Source organism: Malaclemys terrapin, chromosome 6, assembly GCF_027887155.1.
Source record: "Malaclemys terrapin pileata isolate rMalTer1 chromosome 6, rMalTer1.hap1, whole genome shotgun sequence".
Classification (NCBI taxonomy): domain Eukaryota; kingdom Metazoa; phylum Chordata; order Testudines; family Emydidae; genus Malaclemys; species Malaclemys terrapin.
In genome coordinates this window covers 65,746,042-65,770,886 of record NC_071510.1, presented here as the reverse complement: position 1 = coordinate 65,770,886, position 24,845 = coordinate 65,746,042, and the positions used below count along the sequence as shown (strand labels likewise).

The 24,845-nt window shown below is 41.9% G+C and overlaps 1 protein-coding gene across 1 annotated transcript in view; it reads left to right on the top strand.

The window, feature by feature from the left end:
* The window catches only part of MAN2A1 (mannosidase alpha class 2A member 1), a 217,408-nt gene that overhangs the window by 148,358 nt on the left and 44,205 nt on the right, over positions 1-24,845 (top strand). The window contains exons 13-19 of the mRNA XM_054031733.1: positions 1,350-1,515; positions 4,716-4,952; positions 5,060-5,182; positions 11,571-11,685; positions 18,266-18,399; positions 20,307-20,448; positions 23,297-23,430. Of these exons, the coding sequence (XP_053887708.1) occupies positions 1,350-1,515; positions 4,716-4,952; positions 5,060-5,182; positions 11,571-11,685; positions 18,266-18,399; positions 20,307-20,448; positions 23,297-23,430 (1,051 nt within the window). The remainder of the gene's footprint in view (positions 1-1,349; positions 1,516-4,715; positions 4,953-5,059; positions 5,183-11,570; positions 11,686-18,265; positions 18,400-20,306; positions 20,449-23,296; positions 23,431-24,845) is intronic.

Below are 24,845 nucleotides of genomic sequence, written 5' to 3'. Positions count from 1 at the left end.
TTCTAAACTAGTTAGCAAAGCCAGAAGTTGTAAACTGACTAGCTGGCCAGTGGCCATTTATGATTACCCTGTTGCTCCTGTTCTTCTCCATGCTCCCTCTCACTCCTTCTCTTCTCATCTTTCTTGCCTTTCTAGTTCATCACTTTTTCCCAGCTGTCCTTTCTGCCTCATCTTTCTGGCTTACCACAACTCCTTGTTGTCATCCAACTCTCTCCTGTGCTTAGGAACTTGCCCAGCAGTTATTACTACCTTCATCTTCTTATTCTGTAACTCTAAACTTATTCCTTCTTCCCCTTCCCCCACACACAATCACTTATTGAGGAAAATAATCGGAGTTATGCTGTTATACCATGCCTTGGATATTTTAGTATTCCATATACTTAACTTCACATGCCATGTTGTCTATGTCTATATAGCAAGGAAATACTCTTATAACTTGGGCTTGTAGCCAGTCAACTTGTAACTTGTCAGGTCTGTATTTTCTGGTGAATACGTTTATCAATACAATGTATGGTATTTTGCACTTTTCATAATAAATATGTTATGTGGAAAGATTACATACACACAAACATGTTTTACAAATAGATACAAAGTTCCTGGAAATATTTCCATGCAGTATTTATGATAATAGTTAAGCATGTAACTTTGAAGACATAAATGAGTATTGATACTTTAAACTGCATTCATATGATCATATGGAAAAAGAATATATATACAATCTCTTTATAACCAGAATGTATATCCAATCTAGTTATAACCAGATTTCAATAAAGGCTATTATTTTTCCTATCACTGTTTTTCCCCCCCTCAAACCTACTGCTGAGGCTGAAAGTTATTTCAAAAATGAAGGTCTTAACAAATTCTTACTAAAATGTTTTAAAATCTTTGCCTTTTGATTCTTTTGCCATTTACACTGAACCCAATAGGAAGCTATCCTCCTTATTTTACGTAATTTACAAATAAACAGAATTGAACAGTGAACAAACTTGTACTCTTGGTGTTCAATAATTCAGTCTTTTAAAAAATATTTCCATTGAGGGCAATCTTTGCATTAAGACTGTATTTGGCTAAACAAAATTCCTAAGGATCTCATTTTCTAAACGTATATAGAATTTTTGTGAGTACCATAAGATACGTCTTTCTATCTAAAGCCTATGAGAAAGAATAGCATTAAGAAAGGTGTCCATGTTTTTCCTGTTTACAGTTTTCATATATTTTCATTGTATATACACACACACACATATTATAGTTTTAATTATTCCACTTATATAATTAGTGTGAAATAATACAATAACTTGAAAAGAAAAAAATATTTTCGTAAAGATAATATGGCAAAAATATTTTTGCAGGTACCTTTTGGTTTATAATCCTACAGAACAGGAGCGGTTCTCCGTGGTTTCAATCTATGTGAATTCACCCAAAGTTAAAGTATTATCTCCTTCGGGGAAACCTGTTATGGTCCAGATTAGTGGAGTATGGGATGGAACAACTACAGTATCACATGAAGCATATCAGGTATGTCACTCGAAATAAAAAATGTAAGTTATATTGATTTGCACTTAGATATGTACTATAGCTTCACATTAAGGGAGAAAATAAAGAGAACTAGACTTCAAATATATGAATCATATCAGTTTTATAAAGAAGATTCTGTGTGCGTGAGAGAGAAGGAATAATTAAATCATTTTGGTCTTCATTTAGGCCTAAGAAATACAGTAGCACCAACTTTCTAAACTTCATTACTTTTTGTGATATTACCAAAGCTTAATACTGGATTAAGTGTTTCAGTAATGAGCCTCGTTTTGAGGAATTTATTATTTGGTATCCATTTAAAATTGCTTTGGGTTGAAACTTAGAGTGTATGTGTTTAACTAGAATTTTTCCCCCTAACTTTTCTACAAGTGCATTGATCTCTGTATCTTGTTTACATTTCTGTTTATCCATGTTTGAGTCAGAAAAGTGGATATGTTGAAATATTTGTTTTAAAGTTGTTGAAAATTGTTTGAATAGCAGCTGCTGTGTACATGTGTTAAATACTTCGTTTCTTTAGCCCCATTAATTTAAATGGCAATTAGACATCACAGGGATGTTATAGCCATTTCACTGCATTTCTGAGGGGCTGTATGTACTTGAATTCGATGCCCTGGTTACAAGTAGAGCCCTGAGGCCAATTTTGAAGTGTTTCAAGTAATGATTTTTGTAACTTTTCCTTTTTAATAAATAGTCTTACACATACAAGGATTTTTCTTTTACCCCAAAATAACAACAATATCACAGATTCAAATCTTAGTCTCTTAGAACTTCACAGAGCAGTGGAATGAAAATTCCCATTCTTTGGAAGGCTATGTTTTTTATAGTGTGCAGTGTATCAGGCCACACTATTAAATGTATTTTGCTTAAGGGAAACTGTTTCTATTAAAAATAGACTTTAGCTCCTCATTATGCGAGGATTAAAGACTCAAGCCAAGGAAAAAGGGTCCCTTTCTTACTAAGTGAGAGGCTCAGATATGAAGACTTCTTCTTTTTTTTTTTTTTTTTAAAAAAGGTCTATAATGGTGGTGATAGTACTATCATTCCAACAAACAAAAATTCCCCCCCCCCCCCAAAATATGCAATGCTCACTGTTGGAGGGAGTGTTGAGAGATGTGAACATTTACACTTTGTGTGAAAGTGAGTATCACAGAACTATTGAACTAAAGTATTAGAACACATTTTTTTTAAAAAAAGTAACATAAGGTGTACATTTTAAGAATCCATTGTTAATCTCTCTTGGATTATCATTTTAATTAATCAGTTTTTTGGAGTACACAGCCTTAATATCATAACTTCTGTTATGAGAAGTTCAGAAGAGAGAAAAACACTCCCCTTACTCTTTCTTGGTAGGGAAAAAAAAAGGGGGGGATGGGGGAATGATTGTAGCAGAGAAGTCAACACAGCAAATTCATACCTAACAGGGCGTACAAAGAAATATACTAATAGTAATGTATGGATATAATAGTATATTAGTGTACTAAGACTAAATTTTTTTAAAATACTTGTTATTGAAAGAAATGTTGATACTAGTCGTTATATTCTTAGAAGGTCTCATACTGGCAGGATACATGCAATATAAAGGTACAGCTGAATCCTAAGAAAATAGGGACACTTTATACTTACAAGAATGTTAAACTGGAAGGCTAAAATTTGTATGCTATAGGACTTGAACCCAACAATCCAAACTAATGTGTTATTGTAGACATATTGATTTTGATTCATAAATACTGTACTTCAGAATTAGGATTGTTAAAAATTCTGTAAATAAAAAATTATTTAAAATAATTTCGATTGTCTTTGTAAATGAACAACATTATCACAATATCCCCTAGTGTAAGGAAGTTTAAGGAATGTCACAAATGTAGATGTAATGGTATCCAGTAGCAAAAAGCAAAATTGAAAAGTTTGAGTTCCAATGTGGCTCTTCTGTCTTCTCTTCATATCAGATAGAAAAAGCTCTGGGTAATGTGGACTTCAGAGTAATGTAGAGGTAAAATTCAGGTACAGTCAGATCCACTATCTGCTGTCCTGAAGTGAAAGAAAAAGCATAGTTTCCACCACTCTATTGACTAAGTGGAGAGGGTGTTTGGCTATAAAAGCATTATCAGAGGAGGATCTGAGATGACATTTGAGCTAAGTGGACCTTCAGATCCAAAGACTTGAGCTGTAGGGTCTTGGATCCCTAGTCCCCTGGGTCTGGACTCTGATGTAGTCTACATTTCTCTGTACTCAAGCTTGATCCTTGCCTTGGAGCCAATGCCTGCTTTTGGTTCTGTCTGATAATTCTGAGAAATTTCAAACCGTATTGTATCAGAGATTCTTCTCAATCATCATGTGCCAGAAGTGGTACTTTATATGAACTTCGCACTGAGATTTGTCAAAAAAACAATGTTACATGGAGCTCTGTTCAGATGTTTACTTAGCATTACTCTTTTGATCTGGAAGCCAGATTGAATTCCTATTTCAGAATCATTTTCCTACAATGTATATTCTTTTCAGCCCTCTTCTAAGGGGCAAATTACTGCTAATAAATCTCAAGTGTGGGGCTCTGTAGAGGCTGTCCTAGAAGGAGAAAGGAAAGTTAACATACGGAGTTCTGGGCACATTGTTTCCAGAGACCCACCCACCCTGTTTTTCTGCTGTGAAGATCTTTATATGGCTTCTAAGTAAGCAGCAAAGAATCAGTGGCAGTTTGGGCCACATTCCATTATATCCTCCAGTTCTAATCCATAATGGTATGTTAGTGTCGTGCTCCAACATTTTCTGCTTTCTAGAATATTTCTGACCCTTAGCATCAATTTTATGCTCATCTCCTTAATATGTGGCAATATGCTCAACTCAAAATTACAGATCATATTTCTTTATAGCAATAGATTAAAAATTGTAACTGTTGTTCATCTTAGTAAACAATGACCATGCCCTTCTGAAATATTACTAATCAGATGAATAGCAGGAAAAAAATTATTTGTGATGAAATATTAGAACATTTGATTTAATAATTTGAAATATTCTTATTAATAATCTAATACTAATTTGCGTTCTTGGAAATTTGGGCAAAATTCAGTGCTGGTGTAAATGTTGAGATGAATAGAAATGCAGCAGGCATGAATTTGGTGCAGTATGTTCAGAATTTTATTTTAATGGTAGTACATTTTTAATATGTTTTCTTCTTGCTCCAACAGATCTCTTTTATGGTGCACCTACCGCCTTTAGGTCTGGGAGTTTATCAGCTTTTGGAGGTTCTGAGTTCAGAAATGGTCTTGGCTGATTATAATATATATACTAGTGGAGGAAATAATGTGCAGGTGAACCCAGATAAGGTTTTCAAGATCAAGGAGATGCAAAATTCTGCAGATGACATTACTTTAGAGAACTCCTACATGAAACTATGGTTTTCTGGGATCTCAGGGCTTCTGAAGGTGTGTTGGCTCACAATTTGAAATATTGTACTTCTTATTCATAAGAATATCGATGCATAAAAACTATAAATGTGTCACCCTCTCAAATTGTAATTATTTATCTTTAGAAAATTAACACAAAAGAAGATGGCAAAAATCATCAAATAAAAGTGGAGTTTGCTTGGTATGGAACCACAAGTAACAGAGATAAGAGTGGGGCTTATCTCTTCTTACCAGATGGAGAGGCCAAGGTAATAGTACTCATATTATATTTGTAAATAAAGGCTTTCATGCTGAAAGATCCCCAAACACTTTGCAATCTATGTATAGAAGCAGTAGTTGACCCACCATTGAAATATAGCTACATCTTTTGTGAAGCACCGCATTCAAATTATGCACATTGGAATTTTAACAGGACACTGACAGTCCTAACAGAACCATGGGATTTTCAATGACCACAAGTGGCCAAGACCTCATTTTCATATCTTATGGTAAAAGTGTATTGCAGATATTCATTAATTTTTCCTAGCTTTCCTTTCTCCCTATTTCTCTTTTTCTCCCTTTAGTCTGAGATTGGATATACTAAATTTATACATGGAATAACATAGTGAATATGCTAAACTTTTTTAAGATTGTAAGCTCTTTGTGGGATTGGCTGTTACTTATGATGTGTTTATACAGTGCCTAGCATGATGCAGCCCAACTTTCATTGAGATGTTCAGCACTACTGCAACATAAATGATGATAATAAACATAAAAGGAAGAGCAAGTGACTGTCTAATTCAGCTATCCTCTACTACAAACAGGCATCATTTTAGTTCAGCAATTATTTTTTTAAAAATCACATACTCTTTTCAGTTAACTCTTGTGTTTATTTTCAACTTCCTTGGAAATTCAGAAACATGCAATGTATCTGTACTTGTTACCATGTATATTCATATTAATGAAATATTTCTCAGAATTCAAAAATATTTTTCCAGAGAAATGCTATAAACTGAATATGGTATAGAAAACAGTTTTATAAAGGTAAATGATAGCATGCAGCTTAATATTTCTCTTCATTCTTCGTTTCAGTTTTCCCTTGGAGGAACTTTAATTGCTAATGTAGGGTCAGATTGAAGCCCTTCCTGTGTGTTTGCTCAAGGAAGAAAGGGCATATAACATGTACTGGCTAGCCATACTGTGGGTGAAGCAACTTTTGTATTCTTGCTGCTTCCCACCACCTTAGCTTTGGGGATATGTAGGGCTCACATAGGGTATATCCCACCTCCCCTCCACTCAGTTCCTCCCTCCCTTCTGTAGTGGGAAAGGCAGACTGTGACTGAGTCGTAGTCAGTTTCCTGGGGCAGTGAACCAGCATGCTGCCTCATACACAAGGCTCCTGGTAAAGCCATCATTGAACTCTAAACAATGCATCAGTCAGGTTGACATAACTACACATCTCAGTATTCTTACGAGCCCTGGTGGAAACATGGGCAGATTTCTGAGGAGTACAAATAATAGCACAAGCATGTAGGGACAAAATCAGAAAGCTAAGGCACAAAATGAGTTATACTGAGCAAAGGAGGTAAGAAGACGACGTTTTTTAAATATATTAGGAGCAAGAGAAAGATGAAGGAAAATGTAGGCTCTTTACTTAGCAGGGAAGGAGAGCTAATAACATATGACAAAAAGGGGGCTGAGGTATTTAATGACTATTTTGCTTCAGTCTTCTCTTAAAAAGGTAAATTGTGACCCAATATTTAACACAATTAATATTAACAACGGGGGGTAGGAATGCAACCCAAAATAGGGAAAGAACCAGTTAAAGAATATTTAGATAAGTAAGATGTATTCAAGTTGGCAGAGCCTGATGAAATTTATCTTAGAGTACTTTAGGAACTAGCTGAAGCAATCTCGGTTAGCAATTATCTTTGAGAATTCCTGGAGGAAGGGTGAGGTTCCAGAGGACTGGAGAAGGGCAAGCATACTACCTCTCTTTAAAAGGAGAAGCAAAGAGGCCCTAGAGAATTTTAGACCAATCACCCTAACTTCAATATCTGGAAAGATACTGGAGCAAATTATTGAACAATAAGCTTGTTAGTACCTAGAGAATAATAGTCATAAGTAATAGCCAACATGGATTTGTCAAGAACAAATCATGCCAAACCAATTTAATTGCATTCTTTGACGGGGATCTCTTCTGATGCCTGATAGTTCTTTCAGGAGTACCAAGAACTCCTGATTTTGAAAGACAATTAGTACAGGACTTTAAAGGAGCTACAATAGTTAGTAACGTGGGTCAGGAACCCCTATCAGATAGAGATGCCACACCCTTGCACTCCACTGTGAACCAGCTGCTGAAGAAAGTGTGGCAAGGACATAAAAGGTTGTTACAAGGAGGAAGGAGAAAAATTGTTGTTCTTAACCTCTGAGGATAGGACAAGAAGCAGTGGGCTTAAATTGCTGCAAAGGCGGTTTAGGTTGGACATTAGGAAAAACTTCCTAACTGTCAGAGTGATTAAGCACTGGAATAAATTGCCTAGGGGGGTTGTGGAATCTCCATCATTGGGGATTTTTAAGAGCAGGTTGGACAAACACCTGTCAGGGATGGTCTAGATAATACTTAGTCCTGCCTTGAGTGCAGCGGACTGAACTAGATGACCTCTCGAGGTCCTTTCCAGTTCTATGATTCTATGAAAAACCTCACCTCACTATACCAACCTTCAAGGCAGTGAGGAAAAAATATATTCTCCCCAAGGATGTATGGTCTCTCAGCTCCCCATGGGAGCTTGCGGGGAGGTGGGGACAGAGCCATAACTAGAGGGAAAATTAAACACAATTATGGTACTGCCTTCCCAAAAATTAAGCAGTGGTGTTGATAATCAATTGAGCAAAAAGTTTACCAGATCATGACTGCTACATTTCACATTGTGAACTATGGCCCAAAGGTCAGGTGGAACTATGGAAAAAGGCCTCCGCCCTAGAAGCTTAAAGTCTATAAGAGTGTAGACCTGGCCTGGCTTCAGGTTTGGGCAACCTTTGCAGGTAAGCCAATGAAAGAATCTTTGCCCCAAGTTTGGAAGCCTGTTGGTCTGCTTTGCTGTTCCATCGAAAGACTGTGGTCTCAATAGCAATAGCATTTTTAGCTCAGTGTTCTGGATCTGAGGTTAGTTCTTGTATGTATGAAGGACCTTCAGAGACTCAGTATCCCAAAAAATTGTCCTGTTTAAAATGGACAGCTAGGCCACCATGTTTTACATAAACATAGAGGGAGACACCAGGTTGTGAATCCCTCTTTTGTGAAACAATGCAGGTGTGGAGTATTTCGTGTCCTACAAGATGAGCCCCATCACCATGTATCCAAGGGGGAAAGAGAACACAATCACAGATAGGGCTGAGCTGAAACAAATCTTCACAAACTGGCAGATCAGATTTTCCTCTACTACAGGACACCAGCAGTGGATCTCGTCATAAATCACCCAAACAAGAATCTCTGCTTCTCATCATGGTATCAAAAAGATCATAGTAACATGATACTCTGTAAGAGGCTGTTACATGGCTTTATACTAAACTCTGTTGTTGTAAATGTACTGCCAAATTTCAGAAGAGACAATGGTTTGAAGATAGTAGCTCTTATTGCTTAGACAAGTATGGTTCTTTACTCTGTTGCAAATGACCATAGTCCGTATGATTCATGCTTTTGAGTCTAGTCTCAGATCATCACTCAGAACCACAATACCTGCTTCATCACAATATGGGAGTATTCTCCCAAAGGGCTTGCCTTCTGACCTGGAGATCCATGTGCATGGTGTATCTCAGAAGGTGGTTCTTGACTTCTGAGGTGCCAGAAGGACATTTAACAGAAGGACATACAAGTCCAAGTGGAAAAAGCTTTTAATGCAGTACAAACAAACCCCATGGACTCCCTTACTTGCCTCATACACAAACTGCTTAATTATCCTGTTTACCTGCCTGGGTTTAATTTAGAGTAACAGCATCCAGATACATTTGACAGTACTTGTGGTTTATTGTGAACTGATTGAAGATAGACCCAGTGTCTTTGTAGCAACTTGTCATCTAATTTGTGCACCATTAAGAAAGCCCTTTGCAGTATAGGATGTTCATGTCCTGATAAAGCTGATGAACTGCTCATTTTGAACGGCTCTGTTCCTGTGATAGCTAGGAGTGGGAGTATCAATCTGATGAGCCAAAGGACTGCTTTTTGAAGTTGAAACAGACGGCAGCACATATACTAAAATTTGGTTGCAAGAACTCATAGCAGAGTTGGATGGCAAAAAGACACACCAAGAAGTCTTTGTGCCATCTAACTCTTCTCTGAGTTCTCAATATAAAATATGGTCTGTTTCAACTTCAAAAAGTAGTCCTTTGGCTCATCAGACTTATTTTCCCTCATGGCAATCAAGAGAGCTCACCAGTAGGGGAAAGCTGTCTGAGAAATGGGACTGGAAACCAGCGCCTGTGACAGCCTCAGGGACAAGATTGCCCCATTTTTTGCTTCCGAGAGGAGGGAGAGAGGACTTGTCCCTGAATCTGTCTCAAGAGCCTTTTTTCTTTAAACAAATTCCTTGAGCATCCAGCATAGAAAATTTTGGTCAGCAAAGTACAGATGATTCATTGGCTGGAGTCATTGCTGGAGATCAATGAGTTCAGAAATCTGCTACTACTAATAGCCTTTCATGCACAAGAGCTCCCTCCTGTGCTGACCCCGTCAAACAACACAAAGAGTATGAACTGGGCAGTCAGAAGGAAGAGTGTTAGGTGAAAAGCTGTTACGAACAATTCTCTGTTCATTTCTTCCAACAGCAGCTCCATGGGGTGAACCACCTCTGGTTTCCCAAGTAAGATGCAGGAAGCCAACCTCAGAGGCTGGAGCCCAGCGGCTATTACTAGAAACTGGGGAAGCATTTGAGGGAAGAGAAGTCATTAATGGGTGGATGATGGGGAGCAAGTAGCAAGGAGGTTAAAAAAGCAAGGGACCCATTTCTACCCTCATCTTCTATATCCATGCACAATAATATTCATCTCTCCTAATCCTATAGAAATGTGCCTTTAATCTTCAGTAATGACCCTTGGACTTTGGCTCCTATCCTCAGCCTTCCTACCAGTAGTCCCAATCTGACAAACCCACTCTGGATCAGCAAACCGGGGCTAGGAGTTGGCAGTTTGAGAGGCGCTGTGCTCCTAAGACAGCTTCAGCTCCTGGACTCAGCTGTCCTTCTGTCTCCTTCTAATCCCCTGTAATGTTCAGATGGAATGGGATGGGGCAAGGCTGAACTAGAACTAAAGCTTTGTCAGGAGTGCAGTTAATGGTTCAGCTAAGTCGGGGTAGGCAACCTATGGCACGTGTGCCAAAGGAGGCACACGAGCTGATTTTCAGTGGCACTCACACTGTCTGGGTCCTGGCCATCAGTCCGTGGGGCTCTACATCTTCATTTAAAATTAAATTAAACTTCTTAAACATTTTATAAAAACCTTATTTACTTTACATGCAACAATTGTTTAGTTATATATTATAGACTTATAGAAAGAGACCTTCTAAAAATGTTAAAATGTATTACTGGCATGTGAAACCTTAAATCAGAGTGAATAAATGAAGATTCGGCACACCACTTCTGAAAGGTTGCCGACCACTGAGCTGTCTATGCTGTAGTGGCTCCTTCTGTGTTTTTTTCCAAAAGTAATTGTGCATTGAGTTTAAGCTAGGGCAGATCAGTGATGGTAGTTTTTCCGTGTGTGTGTGTGTGTGTGTGTGTGCGCGCGCGCGTAAACTGGCAAAAAAGTACTAGACAACTTCAGGAATTCCCTTTCTTTCTTGGATATCCAAAATCAGGAATCCCTCGTCCAATTAACTTCAGATTTTTTAGAAACATTCTACTTCAGCTCCCACAACTGACCTACTAATTTCCAGGTATATTTGACTATTTTGTGGATTTTAGGGGGACCAACATCATGCTTTAAACAGATAATCTGCTGCAATTTTAACTGTGGAGCTATTCTATATCACTCCACAGTGGTTGGACCAAACAGACAAAAAATTCTTCCTGTTCTTTCAGCTGTGTTCACACTTCCTGCTTTGCTCAATCCGTACATTCATTTGATATGTTAAATGTGAACAGAAACTGTGTTGAAATCAACGGTTAAAAATAAATGAAATCATCTAACGATGACTTGGGCTTTGGGTATGAAGTCCTAGGTATGGCAGCAGCTGACAAGTATAACTTTGTGAGAAAGAAAATTGAAGCTAAAATATATGTAATCACAGTAATATGTTACTTAACATTTACGTTGCTCTGATCTCCAAAATGCTTCACAAATATTAACTCAATTTTCACAACATACCTGTGAGGTATGTAATGAAGATTATCCTCATTTTCAGACAAGGTATGATTAAGAAAATTGCCCAAGACTACAAAGAAAGTCAATGTCTAAGTAGGGATGAGAAGTTATGAATACCCAGTTGCCAGTCTTGTGTTCAGATGACCAGACCTACACTCATCTACTATAGATGAAAAGTTATTTTTGGAGGGGGTTTAAATTAGGATTTAAACCTATTTAATAACTGATATGCTGTGGATTTTTTTATGCTGCAAACAATTTTCATACCATTGTTTTAACTTTGTTTTTGTCTTTTTGCAGCCTTATGTTTTCACGGATCCACCTACCATAAGAGTTACTCATGGAAGGATTTTCTCAGAAGTTACTTGTTTTTTCCATCATTTGACACACACAGTGCGACTCTACAAAGTTCAGGGTAAGAGGTTTTAAAACTTCAGTTACACGTGTCATTTTATTTTCTGGCTAATTTTGTTGTTCAGTTTGGATCTTACATTAGATTTCCTGTGCTTTCATAACTTTTTATGCTTAGTACAGTGCTGGTCTAGGAATTGCCTTCTGATTGCAGCATTCACTGGGTTTAAGGACAAATGACCTATTCTTGTGTCTTGCAGCAGTCACTCAACTAAAGGCAGACTTAAATCCAACAAATCTTCCTGGCGGAGGACTCCCTCAACATTGGGAAATTCTCTTATGGTGTAGGGCTGCCAAACTGGCTCCTACACCATAGAAGCATAGACTTTAAGGTCAGAAGGGACCATTATGATCGTCTAGTTTGACCTCCTGCACAACGCAGCCCACAGAATCTCTCCCACCCACTCCTGTATCAAACCCCTAACCTATGTCTGAGCTATTGAAGTCCTCAGATCATGGTTTAAAGACTTCAAGGTGCAGAGAATCCACCAGCAAGTGACCTGTGCCCGCTGCAGAGGAAGGCGAAAAAAACCCAGGGCCTCTGCCAATCTGCCCTGGAGGAAAATTCCTTCCTGACCCCAAATATGGTGATCAGCTAAACCCTGAGCATGTGGGCAAGACTCACCAACCAGACACCCAGGAAAGAATTCTCCGTAGTAACTCAGATCCCACCCCATCTAACATCCCATCACAGGCCATTGGGCATATTTACCGCTAATAGTCAAAGTCCAATTAATTGCCAAAATTAGGCTATCCCATCATACTATCCCCTCCATAAAATTATCAAGCTTAGTCGTGAAGCCAGATATGTCTTTTGCCCCCTTGGAAGGCTGTTCCAGAACTTCACTCCTCTGATGGTTAGAAACCTTCATCTAATTTCAGGTCTAAACTTTCTGATGGCCAGTTTATATCTATTTGTTCTTGTGTCCACATTGGTACTGAGCTTAAATAATTCCTCTTCCCTCCCTGGTATTTATCCCTCTGATATATTTATATAGAGCAATCATATCTCCCCTCAGCCTTCTTTGGTTAGGCTAAACAAGCCAAGCTCTTTGTCTCCTTTCATAAGACAGGTTTTCCATTCCTCGGATCATTCTAGTAGCCCTTCTCTGTACCTGTTCCAGTTTGAATTCATCCTTCTTAAACATGGGAGACCAGAACTGCACACAGTATTCCAGATGAGGTCTCACCAGTGCCTTGTATAATGGTACTAACACCTCTTTATCTCGACTGGAAATACCTCGCCTGATGCATCCCAAGACCGCATTAGCTTTTTTCACAGCCATATCACATCCTGTGATCAACCAATACTCCGAGATCCTTCTCCTTCTCTGTTATTTCCAACTGATGCGTCCCCAGCTTATAACAAAAATTCTTGTTCTTCTTTGAGTGATTGCTCAGGTGTGTTCCACTATAGGTGTGCGTGCTCGCCACGTGCACCAGTGCCGGAAGTTTTTCCCCTAGAGGTATCCGTAGTGGGGGAGCACCGCTGCGACCCCTGGAGTGGCGCCAATATATTGCGCCATAAAGGGGGCTGCATGCTCCCCCCACCCTCAGTTCCTTCTTGCCAGTGAAGGTAGTCGGAACTTGCTCCAGCCTTGGCTGCAGCATTTATAGCCTTAGTGGTATCTAGCTCACTGAACGGTTTCTTTGCTGAACTTTTCTTTCGTTAGTGCCTGGCTCGGGGCATGCCCCATGGTCCAGGCTTCAAGTCGTGCGACTCTTGTCGCAACGCTATGCGCAGAAGCGATCCACACACTCAGTGTCCTCGCTGTCTGGGCGAGGCTCACATTAGTGAGCGTTGTAAGATTTGCCGCTCCTTCAAGCCTCGGACAAAGCGGAAGCATGAGATCCGACTCCACGCTTGGCTAATGGAGTCAGCACTGGCCCTGGCACCGGCGCGTCGACCCGGCACCGCGTCTTCGGTGCACAGCGAGGCACCGTCGTCGACTCGGCACTGTTCTCCCAGTAAGAAGCAAGGGAAGACTCAGCAGCGCTGAGAGAAGCAGAGGGGTGAGGCCAGACCTGAGTTGGGCAGCCCATGATCCCCGTCGGGACAGAGACCTCCGACTCGCGCTGAGCGGAGTAGTGCAGTCCCGTCCGCGTGAGCCTTGTCTGAAGTGCGCATGCCTTCAACACCTTCGACATGCCTGCGCCCATCAGCCCTCCCCGGAGGTATCGGAGGTTGAGGTACCTTCCAGGGTCGAGGTGCCAAGCAGAGGCCTGCGTCATACGTCAACTCCATCTGCCGGCTCTTCTGCGAGCAAGGTGCACTAAGAGCTGCTTAGGAGGGTGGCAGCAAATCTCGAGCTCCTGATTGAGGAGATGGAGATGGAGGAGCCCTCTGACACGTTGTTTAATGTCCTCGCCTCCTCGGTACCGGGGCGGGTGGCCCTCCCATTCCATCAGGGGATGGCCAACATCACCACCGGCCTCTGGCAGACCCCAGCCCCTCTTGGCCCCATTTCCAAGAAGGCCAAAAAGAAGTATTTCATCCCCGCAAGGGGTCATGAGTACCTATATACCCACCCAGCTCTGAACTCAGAACGGCCAGCCCGCACCCACACCAAAGGACAAGGACACTCGGAGACTTCACCTTTGGGAAAAAGGTTTATTTGTCTTGCCAGTTTCCAACTCAGAGTGGCCAGGCACTGCTGAGCTGTTATGAGTTTAATCTCTGGGGATCCCTCCCCAAGTTCGAACCCCTTCTTCAAGACAAGGACAAGAAGGAGTTCCGGGCTCTGGGTGAAGGTGGTGCGTCGGCGGCCAAAGCACTTCTCCAGGCGGCTTCAGACGCAGCAGATGCAGCTGCTCGGTCAATGGCTTCGGCGGTCTCCATGCGAAGGGCGTCGTGGCTCTCGCTTTCGGGGCTGTCTGTGGAGTCCCAGTCGATAATGCAGGACCTGCCATTTGATGGCAAAGCGTTATTTGCGGACCAGATAGATACCAGTCTGCATGGGATGAAGGACTCCTGCACCGCCCTGCAGACTCTGGGCCTCTATGTCCCGCCTTCTAAGGACAAGCCCAGGCCTCCAACCTCTGCTCCTCCAGCTCGGGGCAGATCGAACCCCCTCCTAAGTGGCAGAGAGACCAAAGCCGTCGGTCCTAACGCCAATCCCGTTTGGCCCGAAGGCCAAGAGGCCGGGGAAACAGCGTTTTTGACTCGTTGAGGGGGTTCACCATGCCTGTTGCCCGTGTACCCCCCCCCCCAGTTAATAAAGTTGCATTTTATCAACCGTTTATCAGCTTTCCGACTGCAATGGTCCCGTATAACATCGGACCAATGGGTCCTCAGCATCATCTCCCAAGGGTACAGGTTGCAGTTTGTTTCAGCCTTGCCCCCCCACCCCACCCCCCAACCATCCCCCATCTCGGGAGCTGGCTGGAGACCCGGAGCATACCCTCCTCCTCCGCCAGGAGGTAGAGCGCCTCCTCTCCCTGGGAGCTGTGGGAGAGGGTACCTCGGGAATTCCATGGCAAGGGATTTTACTCCAGGTATTTCCTCATCCTGAAGGCGAAGGGCGGGCTTCGGCCCATCCTCGACCTGCGGAATCTCAACCAGTTCCTGGTTCGTTGCAAATTCCGCATGATGTCCTTAGCCTCTATTATTCCATCCTTAGACCAGGGGGATTGGTTTGCAGCGCTGGACCTCCAGGATGCGTACTTCCACATCTTCGAGGGTCACAGGCGTTTCCTCCATTTCCTGGTGGGTCAGGACCACTTCCAGTTTACGGTCCTCCCCTTTGGCCTCTCTACTGCCCCCAGGGTATTTACAAAGTGTATGGCGGTGGTGGCGGCCCACCTCAGGAGGAAAGGGCTGCAGATCTTCACCTACCTCGACGACTGGCTGCTCAAGGGTCGGTCTCGGTCTCTGGTGCAGCAGCAGATGAATTTCCTGCTGGACACCTGTGCAGCTCTAGGTCTACTGGTAAACAAGCAGAAATCCATGTTAATCCCAGTTCAGCGCATAAGCTTTATAGGGGCTCTATTAGATTCCCAGGTGGCCACGGCCTCCCTCCCACGGGACAGATTCGAGATGCTCAGGGCTCTCATAGCCTCGGTCACGGCCTTCCCGGTAACCACAGCGCGTGTGCCTTCAAATCCTAGGCCACATGGCAGCATGCACCTATGTGGTGCGACATGTCAGGCTCCGGATGAGGCCCCTTCAGCTTTGGCTGGCCTCCCGGTACTCCCAGGCCAGGGACGGCCTGGACAAGGTCATCCCGGTGCTGCCAACGGTGGTGACAGACCTCCAATGGTGGTCCCTCCTGAGCAACATGCTCCGGGGTATCTCCTTCTGAGAGTCCCCTCCCTCACTAGATCTAGTGTCCGATGCCTCGGACCTGGGCTGGGGAGCCCACGTGGGGGACTTCAGGACCCAGGGTATGTGGTCACCAGGGGAACTAACCCTGCACATAAACGTCAGGGAGCTCAGGGCCGTACGCCTGGCAGGCGTGGCCTTTTGCCAGCACATACAGGACAGGGTGGTCAGAGTCCTCACAGACAACACGACCGCCATGTATTATGTCAACAAGCGGGGGGCACGCGTTCCCGGGCTTTATGCCAGGAAGCTCAGCTCCTGTGGGAGTTCTGTATAACCCATGACATACTGCTGCCCGGCAAGAGCAACACACTCGCGGACCGCCTGAGCAGGGTGTTCTCCCAACATCACAAGTGGTCCCTGCACAAGGAGGTGGCCAGGTGGATCTTCCTACAGTGGGGCACTCCCCAGGTAGACCTGTTCGCCACTGCCCAGAATTGCCTGTGCCCACGATTCTGCTCCAGGGCGGGAGAGGGCGATGGGGCGATATCGGATGCGATCCTGATCCCATCGTCGGGGCCCCTGTTTTACGCCTTCCCGCCCTTCCCCCTAATTGGCAGGATCCTACAGAAGGTGAAGTCAGATGGGGCGAGGGTTATCTTCATAGCCCCGGATTGGGCCTGTCAACATTGGTATGGGACCCTACCGCAACTCTTAGCGGCCCCCCCTCACAGACTGCCGCTCCGCCTGGACCTCCTCTCCCAGGAGGACGGTCGTCTCCTCCATCCCAACCTAGCCACGCTCCACCTGACAGCGTGGCTGCTCTATGTTTAAATGAGGAGGAAGGGAGGTGTTCTGAGGATGAGAGAAGGGTCCTGCTGGAAAGTAGAAAGTCCTCCACGCATCGAACTTACCTGGATAAGGTGGTATAGGTTCTCTAGGTGGGCGAGAGATAGAGGTTCCTCTCCCTCTTCCATGTCTATCCAGCTTGTCCTCGATTATCTCCTGTCCCTTAGGACCCAAGGACTGGCAACCTCCTCCATCAGGGTGCACCTGGTGGCCATTTCGGCTTTCAATCCCCCGGTGCAGGGCCTGTCTGTGTTTTCACATGACGGCCCGGTTTCTGAAAGGGTTAGATCGGGCATTCCCTTACGCCAGGCCCCCGGTCCCGCTCTGAGACCTGAACCTAGTGCTCTCCCACCTCTCAGGGCTTCCCTTTGAGCCATTAGCCACGTGTTCGTGGTCCCAGTTGTCGTGGAAGGTGGCGTCTTAGTGGCTATCACCTCAGCCTGTTGGGTTTCGGAGCTCAGGGCCCTGACCTCTGAGCTGCTGTATACGGTCTTCCAAAAGGACAAGGTGCAGCTCCGCCCTCACCCTGCCTTTTTGCCGAAGGTAGTCTCGGCTTTTCATATGGATCAGGACATTTTCCTCCCGATCCTCTGCCCTAAGCCCCATTCCGCCAATGAGGAACACTGCCTGCACATGTTAGACGTGCGCAGAGCGCTGGCTTTTTACCTGGACAGAACCAGGCCATTTAGGAACTCGCCCCAGCTGTTCATTGCATTGGCCGAGCGCATGAGGGGACAACTGGTGTCCACCCAGTGGATTTCCCGCTGGATCACCTCGTGCATTCACACCTGTTAAGACCTGGCAGGGATTCCCCCGTCTCCTAATGTGAAGGCTCACTCGATGAGAGCCCAGGCCTCATCAGCAGCCTGTGTGGCTCATGTCCCTATTCAGAACATCTGTAGGGCTGCTACGTGGTCCTCTGTCCACACTTTTTCATCGCGCTATGTGATCATTTCCCGAATGAGGGAGGACGCTGGGTTTGGTAGGGTGGTGCTCCGCCCAGGTAACCCTTAAAGCTTTACACTTAAACTCCTACCTGCCTCCATCAGGTATAGCTTGGAGTCACCGATAGTGGAATACACATGAGCAATCACTCGAAGAAGAAAGGACAGTTACCTGTTCCGCCCTCCTTTCCCTCTGTCAGAGTTGTTTGGCAAGAAGGAACTGAGGGTGGAGGGAGTTCTCGGGAGCCAAAAAAATCTTACCACGTTATAAGTGAAACCACGTTATATCGAACTTGCTTTGATCCACCGGAGTGTGCAGCCCCGCCCCTCCGGAGCACTGCTTTACCGCATTATATCGGGTCACGTTATATCGAGGTAGAGGTGTACTTCTCTCTATAAGGGTAGACATTAACATGGAAGAAAAATTGATCGAGGGGAATTGGAACATTGTTATGCTATGGGGAGAGCTCTATAGAACTTGGTTTTTATTTTTTAATAATCAGAAATTGTAAATATACTTTTAAATTTAGGATTGGAAGGTGAGTCTCTTGAGCTGTCCAATATTGTGGACATTAGAGGAGAATACAATCGTGAGATTGCAATGAGAATTTCATCTGACGTAAACAGCCAAAACAGGTTTTACACTGACCTTAATGGATATCAGGTAATTACCATCTGTTAATTCTGAATATAGTGACTATGACAATTTAGAATCATCATAATACTTGTTTTTTTAATTGATTTTTTTTGTCTTATTTACCCAAGCAAATAATAGTTTAGTATGAGAATGTTAATTATTTTGAAAGTAGGTATTGATTTAAATATATACTATTTTTCCTGACATGCCTTAGATGCACTTAAATTCTATGAATGGCTTTTCCAAGATTCAAAAATGTTTATTTTAGGCTGGTTTGTCATGACAGACAGACACAAAAACTGTGTTTGGTTATAACAATATGATGGTACTAATATATCCTTTGTTTATAGACTATTATTATTATTATTTTAATTTTGTATGATGCTTCAGACGTCTTCAAAAATCTCCTCTGTGCATGAATATTGGAAGGAGGAGGAGATATTTTTAAAAATTAATTTCATTTTTCATTATTTTTGAGTGCCATCAGCATTGTGTGTACTGCAGAATATGTAGAATACTCAGATTTTTGTCTCAAACTTCAGTCTACGTAATGTACTAAAGTAGATGTTAGTAGTCCTGGAAGTTAGCATGTTACAAATATTGGAAAGACTTTCAAAGAGAAATATATGTTCCATTTCAAGGCAATTTAAGATTTAAATAACTTCTCAGAGTTTGTATTTTGGCATCTGCTCTGTCAAGAGGCCATGAAATTCTGCAGAATCTAAGAAACCAAAAATTCTGTTTTCATACTCCCCAACATTGATAAAGTGATAGCATCCATGGCAAAGGACATGATATTTCCTGAGGAAGGTGCCTTCTCTTAAAAAAGCAAAACAACCCACCAACCCCAACAAAGAACAAACCCTTGCAAACAGCAAAGTAGAATCCACCCTTAAAATGGACTTCAAAGCTACATCAGTTGTATCAAGAACATTTCTGGCAATCACATTTTTCTCAGTCCACATTGTGATCACCTGAAAAACAGTTCTCTGGGTCAAAGCATAAAAATAAATTGAACTAAGAGGTCATTAACAAATCATCATACGCCCTATAGATATGTTGTATTCCTTTCCTTTTCTGTCTTGTCTATTTAGATTATACGATACTTGGAGCGGATGCTGGCTCTTACTACATGTTTGCACAGTGCCTAGCAGGCCCTGATCTTATTTGGGACCTCTAGCGGCTACTATGAGGCATATAAATTATATAATAATTGATTTGGAACATAGTAAGACATAGTATTGATGATGCATCTGATGGGAAAGAATGCAGACCATTTTTTTAGCTATGTTAGCTCTGTGGTGTTTGTAGAAGTAAAAAGTAGTAAAAACTTTTGTTTCACTATTCTCACCAGATATGATTCTGAGTACATAGGGACCCAGATCTGTCGAGTAAGAAATTGCCATTTTATTTAATTATTTCAAAGTAGTACTGCACTTATTTAAAACTTCACTTGATTTTTTTTATTTAACTAAAGAACATTTAATAGTACTATACATTCATCTATACAGATCGCAAGAAATGTCTGTAGATTTCTATTATTTATATCCGTGCTAGAAATCCTAGGAATAATTCTTATACTACTTTGAGCTTATTCACAATCTACTTTCTAAACAAGAAGAAAAAAAAATTCTCTCAAAAATACTGCTCCTCATGCTAAGAGCCATTACAATTCTTTATGCAAATTCCATTGAAGGACCTTTCATTTTTTGAAAACTACTTTGAACTACAAGTATGTGTAAGTTACACCACTTCTGAAGTAATGTTGGTCATAAGTCCCTGCAAAGCTGAATGATATGGTGGAGGGACTTGCTTTGGTGTCTATCAATTGTTGCTCCCAAAGCATATAAGATAAATGCCTAGAAAGATATTTTGCATTTTTTTACATATTTAAATATCAATGGAATGTACTGATGTTAATTTTGTTATTGTAGATTCAGCCCAGAGTGGCAATGAACAAATTGCCTCTTCAAGCAAATATCTATCCAATGACTACAATGGCTTATATCCAGGATGATGGCATTCGTTTGACTCTACATGCTGCTCAGTCTCTAGGTGTTACAAGCTTGAAAAGTGGTAAGTACAGTATGGGAAAGGTTTTCAAAATCTGACCTACATATTAAATCACCTCAGGTATTCAGAGGATTGTTTCACAGATTACTATGCTGCATAGTATCCATTCCTTGAGAACGTAAAGAAAAAGGAAACATTTTTACTGTGTCTAAAACATTACAGTTTGTAGTGTGAGAACTATATTAGGAGCATGGGAGTGGCCATTCTGAATCAGAATACTAGTGTCCAGCTACTCTAGTATCCTATTTCCAGCAGTGACGAGCACTAGTTGCTAAGAGGAAGCCATGCAGTAGTCACATACAAGATTTACTCCCACAAAGTCCTGTGGCACCTTTAAGACTAACAGATGTATTGGAGCATAAGCTTTCATGGGTGAATGCCCACTTTGTCGGATGCTCCAATACATCTGTTAGTCTTAAAGGTGCCACAGGAGACTCTGTTGCTTTTTACAGATCCAGACTAACACGGCTACCCCTCTGATACTTGACTCTCACAGAAACTCTCTTTCTAACTCCCGTTAGTTAGAGGTTATTTTATGTCCTTAAGGAGATGGGATTACATCCAATCCATTGCTCTTGGGTTTTTTTAATGTTCGCTTTTATAGTTCTGGATAGTTTTGTTTATCTATAAAAGTATTTTTTTGAATCCTGCTAAGCTTCTGGCTTCAGTGATACCTTATTGCAGTGAGTTACACCATCTAATTTTGTGTTGTGTGAAAAAGTATGTTCTTTAATCAGTTTTGAATTTTCTACCTTTTGATTTAATTGAATTTCCCCTTATTCTTGCATTGTAAGAGAAGGTGAATAGAAGTTTACTATCTACCAACCCAGTTCATAAAACTAGTTTTTAGTATTTACTTTTATGCATAAAAGTGTTCATGAATAAATCCTGTTTAAGCATATGAAGTGGTGCTGAAAGATGTGTATAGTACTCTAGGTGCTATCTCAGTAGATCCTTATGTACTATCTCCTCCCGCCCCCTTAAGGGCATGTCTACACGACAAAGTTACAGTGCCGGCAGTTACAGTGCCGCTCAGAGCGCAGAAGAAAAACTGTTGTTGTGTGTTCACACTGACAGCTGCCTGTGCAATAGCATGTTCACACTTGTGGCACTTGCAGCGGTATTCAGAGTGGTGCACTCTGGGCAGCTATCCCACAGAGCACCTGTTTCTCTTTTGCCACTAAGCCTTGTGGGAAGGCAGAGGAGGTCATCGGGCATCCTGGGTCCTGTCCCAATGACCCGTGATGCATTGCTTCGCATCGTAGCAATCCCTGTGCTTCCGTCCACATTTGACGCCATCTTTCAACAGTTTGTGTACTGCACGCCCTGCCTCTTTCGGATTGCCGGAATGGATCCCGAACTGCTGACCAGGATGATGCTCGCTCTGACCAACACATCACGAGTGGCAGTGGAGTTATTCCTTAAACTACAAAGGCAAGAGGAGTGCGACATTGATCTTGCCACACATAGTAGTTTGCTTGTGGCATTCAGGGAGGTCTGACCACAGTGGAACGCTGCTTTTGGGCTCAGGAAACAAGCACTGAGTGGTGGGATCACATCGTGATGCACGTCTGGGATGACGAGCAGTGGCTGCAGAACCTGGCATGAGGAAAGCCACATTCATGGGACTGTGTGATGAGCTCACCGCAGCCCTGTGACGCAAGGACACGAGAATGAGAGCTGCCCTGTCTCTGGAGAAGAGCGTGGCGATTGCACTGTGGAAGCTGGCTACTCCAGACTGCTACCAATCAGTCGCCAACCAGTTCGGAGTGGGAAAGTTGACCGTTGGAGTCGTGTTGCTGGAAGTGTGCAGGGCCATTAATTGCATCCTGCTCTGAAAGACTGTGACTCTGGGCAACATGAGTGAGATTGTGGATGGTTTTGCACAAATGGGCTTCCCTAACTGCGGAGGGACGATAGATAGCATGCACATTCCAGTTCTGCCACTAGACCACCTAGCAGCTCTACGCCTCTCATTGGGGTGGGTTTTTTTTAGAGCACTACAACTGCGCAGTTTCTGTGCACTAAGTCGCTGGCAGTGTGTGCACCTCGGGAGTTACAGTGCAGAAAGCTGCTTAGGCCTTAATCTAAATAAAGTATTTGTGCTTAATGTGGGAGTATGGAGTGAAATATACAGGTCAGGATAGACAATCTAATATTCCCTCTGGTCTTAGTTTCATAGCGTTTATCTGCCCATCTTCTCTACGTCAGAGTTCCGTGTAACATTTGTCGTTAGAAAGCAGGAATGTTGGAGGTTCACTTCGTTACATGGAATAGGCCAATGACCTCACCCTCACATGATATCTCTCATGCAACCCCTATGGGTACAAGCTTTTCAAGGCAGTTTATCAGCTTGTTGCCAGAGACACATCTCATAAGTGTAAATGCACAGAGACAACTCTTGAAGAACAAGAGTTACTCCTAAGTATCCCCTCTTTTCCTGTAAAATTTCAACTTTCACATCCCCCTGTTGTAGGGCTAGAGCTGTTCAAATAGAAATTTCTGGAATTTCTTTTATAACAGGAAAGTATTTGTCATTTTCCTGCAGCTCAAATATCTTACTAACTTTTGTACAAACTTGGAAAAAAACCCAGTCTTATCCAGAGACCACTGCTTGAAAATGTTAGCCTGATAAGTAAAAATTGGAGAATATTATAAGCAACCAAAGCCAGGGCATTATGAAAACGCTTATTCAACCCTCCCAATACCATCAATATCACAAACTCTCTAGCTTCAAGAAATATTATCTGGATTATTTTTACCATTGCTGTTTATAGTAATAACGTTCATGTGGTTAATAAAAGCAGAACATACTGCTATCATCAACATAACCTCAATATTTATTTTTCAGGACAGTTAGAAGTCATTATGGACCGTCGACTTATGCAGGATGACAACCGTGGCCTTGGACAGGGTCTTCAAGATAACAAGATCACAGCTAATCTGTTCCGACTTCTGCTGGAGAGAAGAAATGAAGTAGATGAGGTAGGTGTAATTACATGGGTTCATCTGCTGTATTTTCAATAAAACCGAAGATATAAATATTTGATACTTCTGTAAAGAAATATTTAAGCAAAAATACCTGATGTGTAGGTATCTGACCTATCTAAATTGTCTCACTTTATGTAAGCCAGGAAGATACGAGAATGTTATATGCAATAATAGTATTGGTCAGTTTGATTCGCTCTTCCTTTTACAAACATTTACCCTTGTATGTCCCCTCTTATTCCCTCAGGTTTTTTTTTTTCTCTTCTCTCCTTTCTTTTTCCATCACTATGGGGAAATAAGCCTGGGGAGGACCAAACGAGTATCATATTGCAAGAGTAGAGACTAATGACAGCAGCTACAATGCTGAGTGGATTTAAAATCAGAAGGCAGTTTCTAAAGATGAGGAATTGTGTATAAACTTGTAATATACAAAGGAGCTGGAATTAATTTTTTTTTATATGGGTTATAGCAACCACTGGAGTGATGAGGATACTTACACTATACCACTTAAAATTAAATTCCAGTGTTCATTTGATTCATAGATATTTTTGTTGTTGTTGTGATCCTCTAGTCGACATCCTCCTTTATATAACAAGCCATAAAATTTTACACCATAATTCCTGCATTAAGCCCATAACATCTTGTTGAGCAGGAGCATATATTTTAGATATCAGGTCTTGATTTAAAGACTTCAGAGAGTGGAGAATCCTTCGCATCCCTCGGTAAGTTGTTCCAAGTATTAATTAACGTCAGTGTTTAATAAAATAAAATAAAAATTATGCCTTATTTCCATTTTCAATTTTCTAACTCCAACTTCCAGCCATCAAATCTTAACTCTTTGTCAGATAGATTAAAGAGTCATCTACTATCAGAAATCTTCTCCTTGCATAGGTACTTATGGACTGTGATGTAGTCACCTCTTCAGCTTCTCTGATAAGCTAAATAGTGATCTTAAGTCTATAACATAAGTTGAGACTTTTTGCACAAACACTCTTGACATATTTAGATTAAATGCAACACTAAGGTTATGAATCTTAGAACTAAAGATAGGTAGTGCAAAAATTAAGGTTCCCATAATAACTTGAATCCAGCCATATTTCAAATACTATATGTTTGTAATCCGTTTTCATAGGTAAGCCTGAGAAACCTGATTTTGACTTCACAAAAACAAAAGTGAAAACTAGGGTTGAGATTTTCGGAGCAATGCAGAGGTCTTGGCCACAAATCTTCCATTAGTTACAAAGGAAGACCTGGGTAAGTCATCTACGCTGCTTTGAAAATCTCATCCTCGGGCTGTAACATATCCACCCGCTCGTAAAATGTTTCATAAATGTATCTAAGTGGATGTATTCGCCTTACCTGGACTGTTTCCAGATGACATTTTGCCATTTAGATCAGTCACACAGATATTC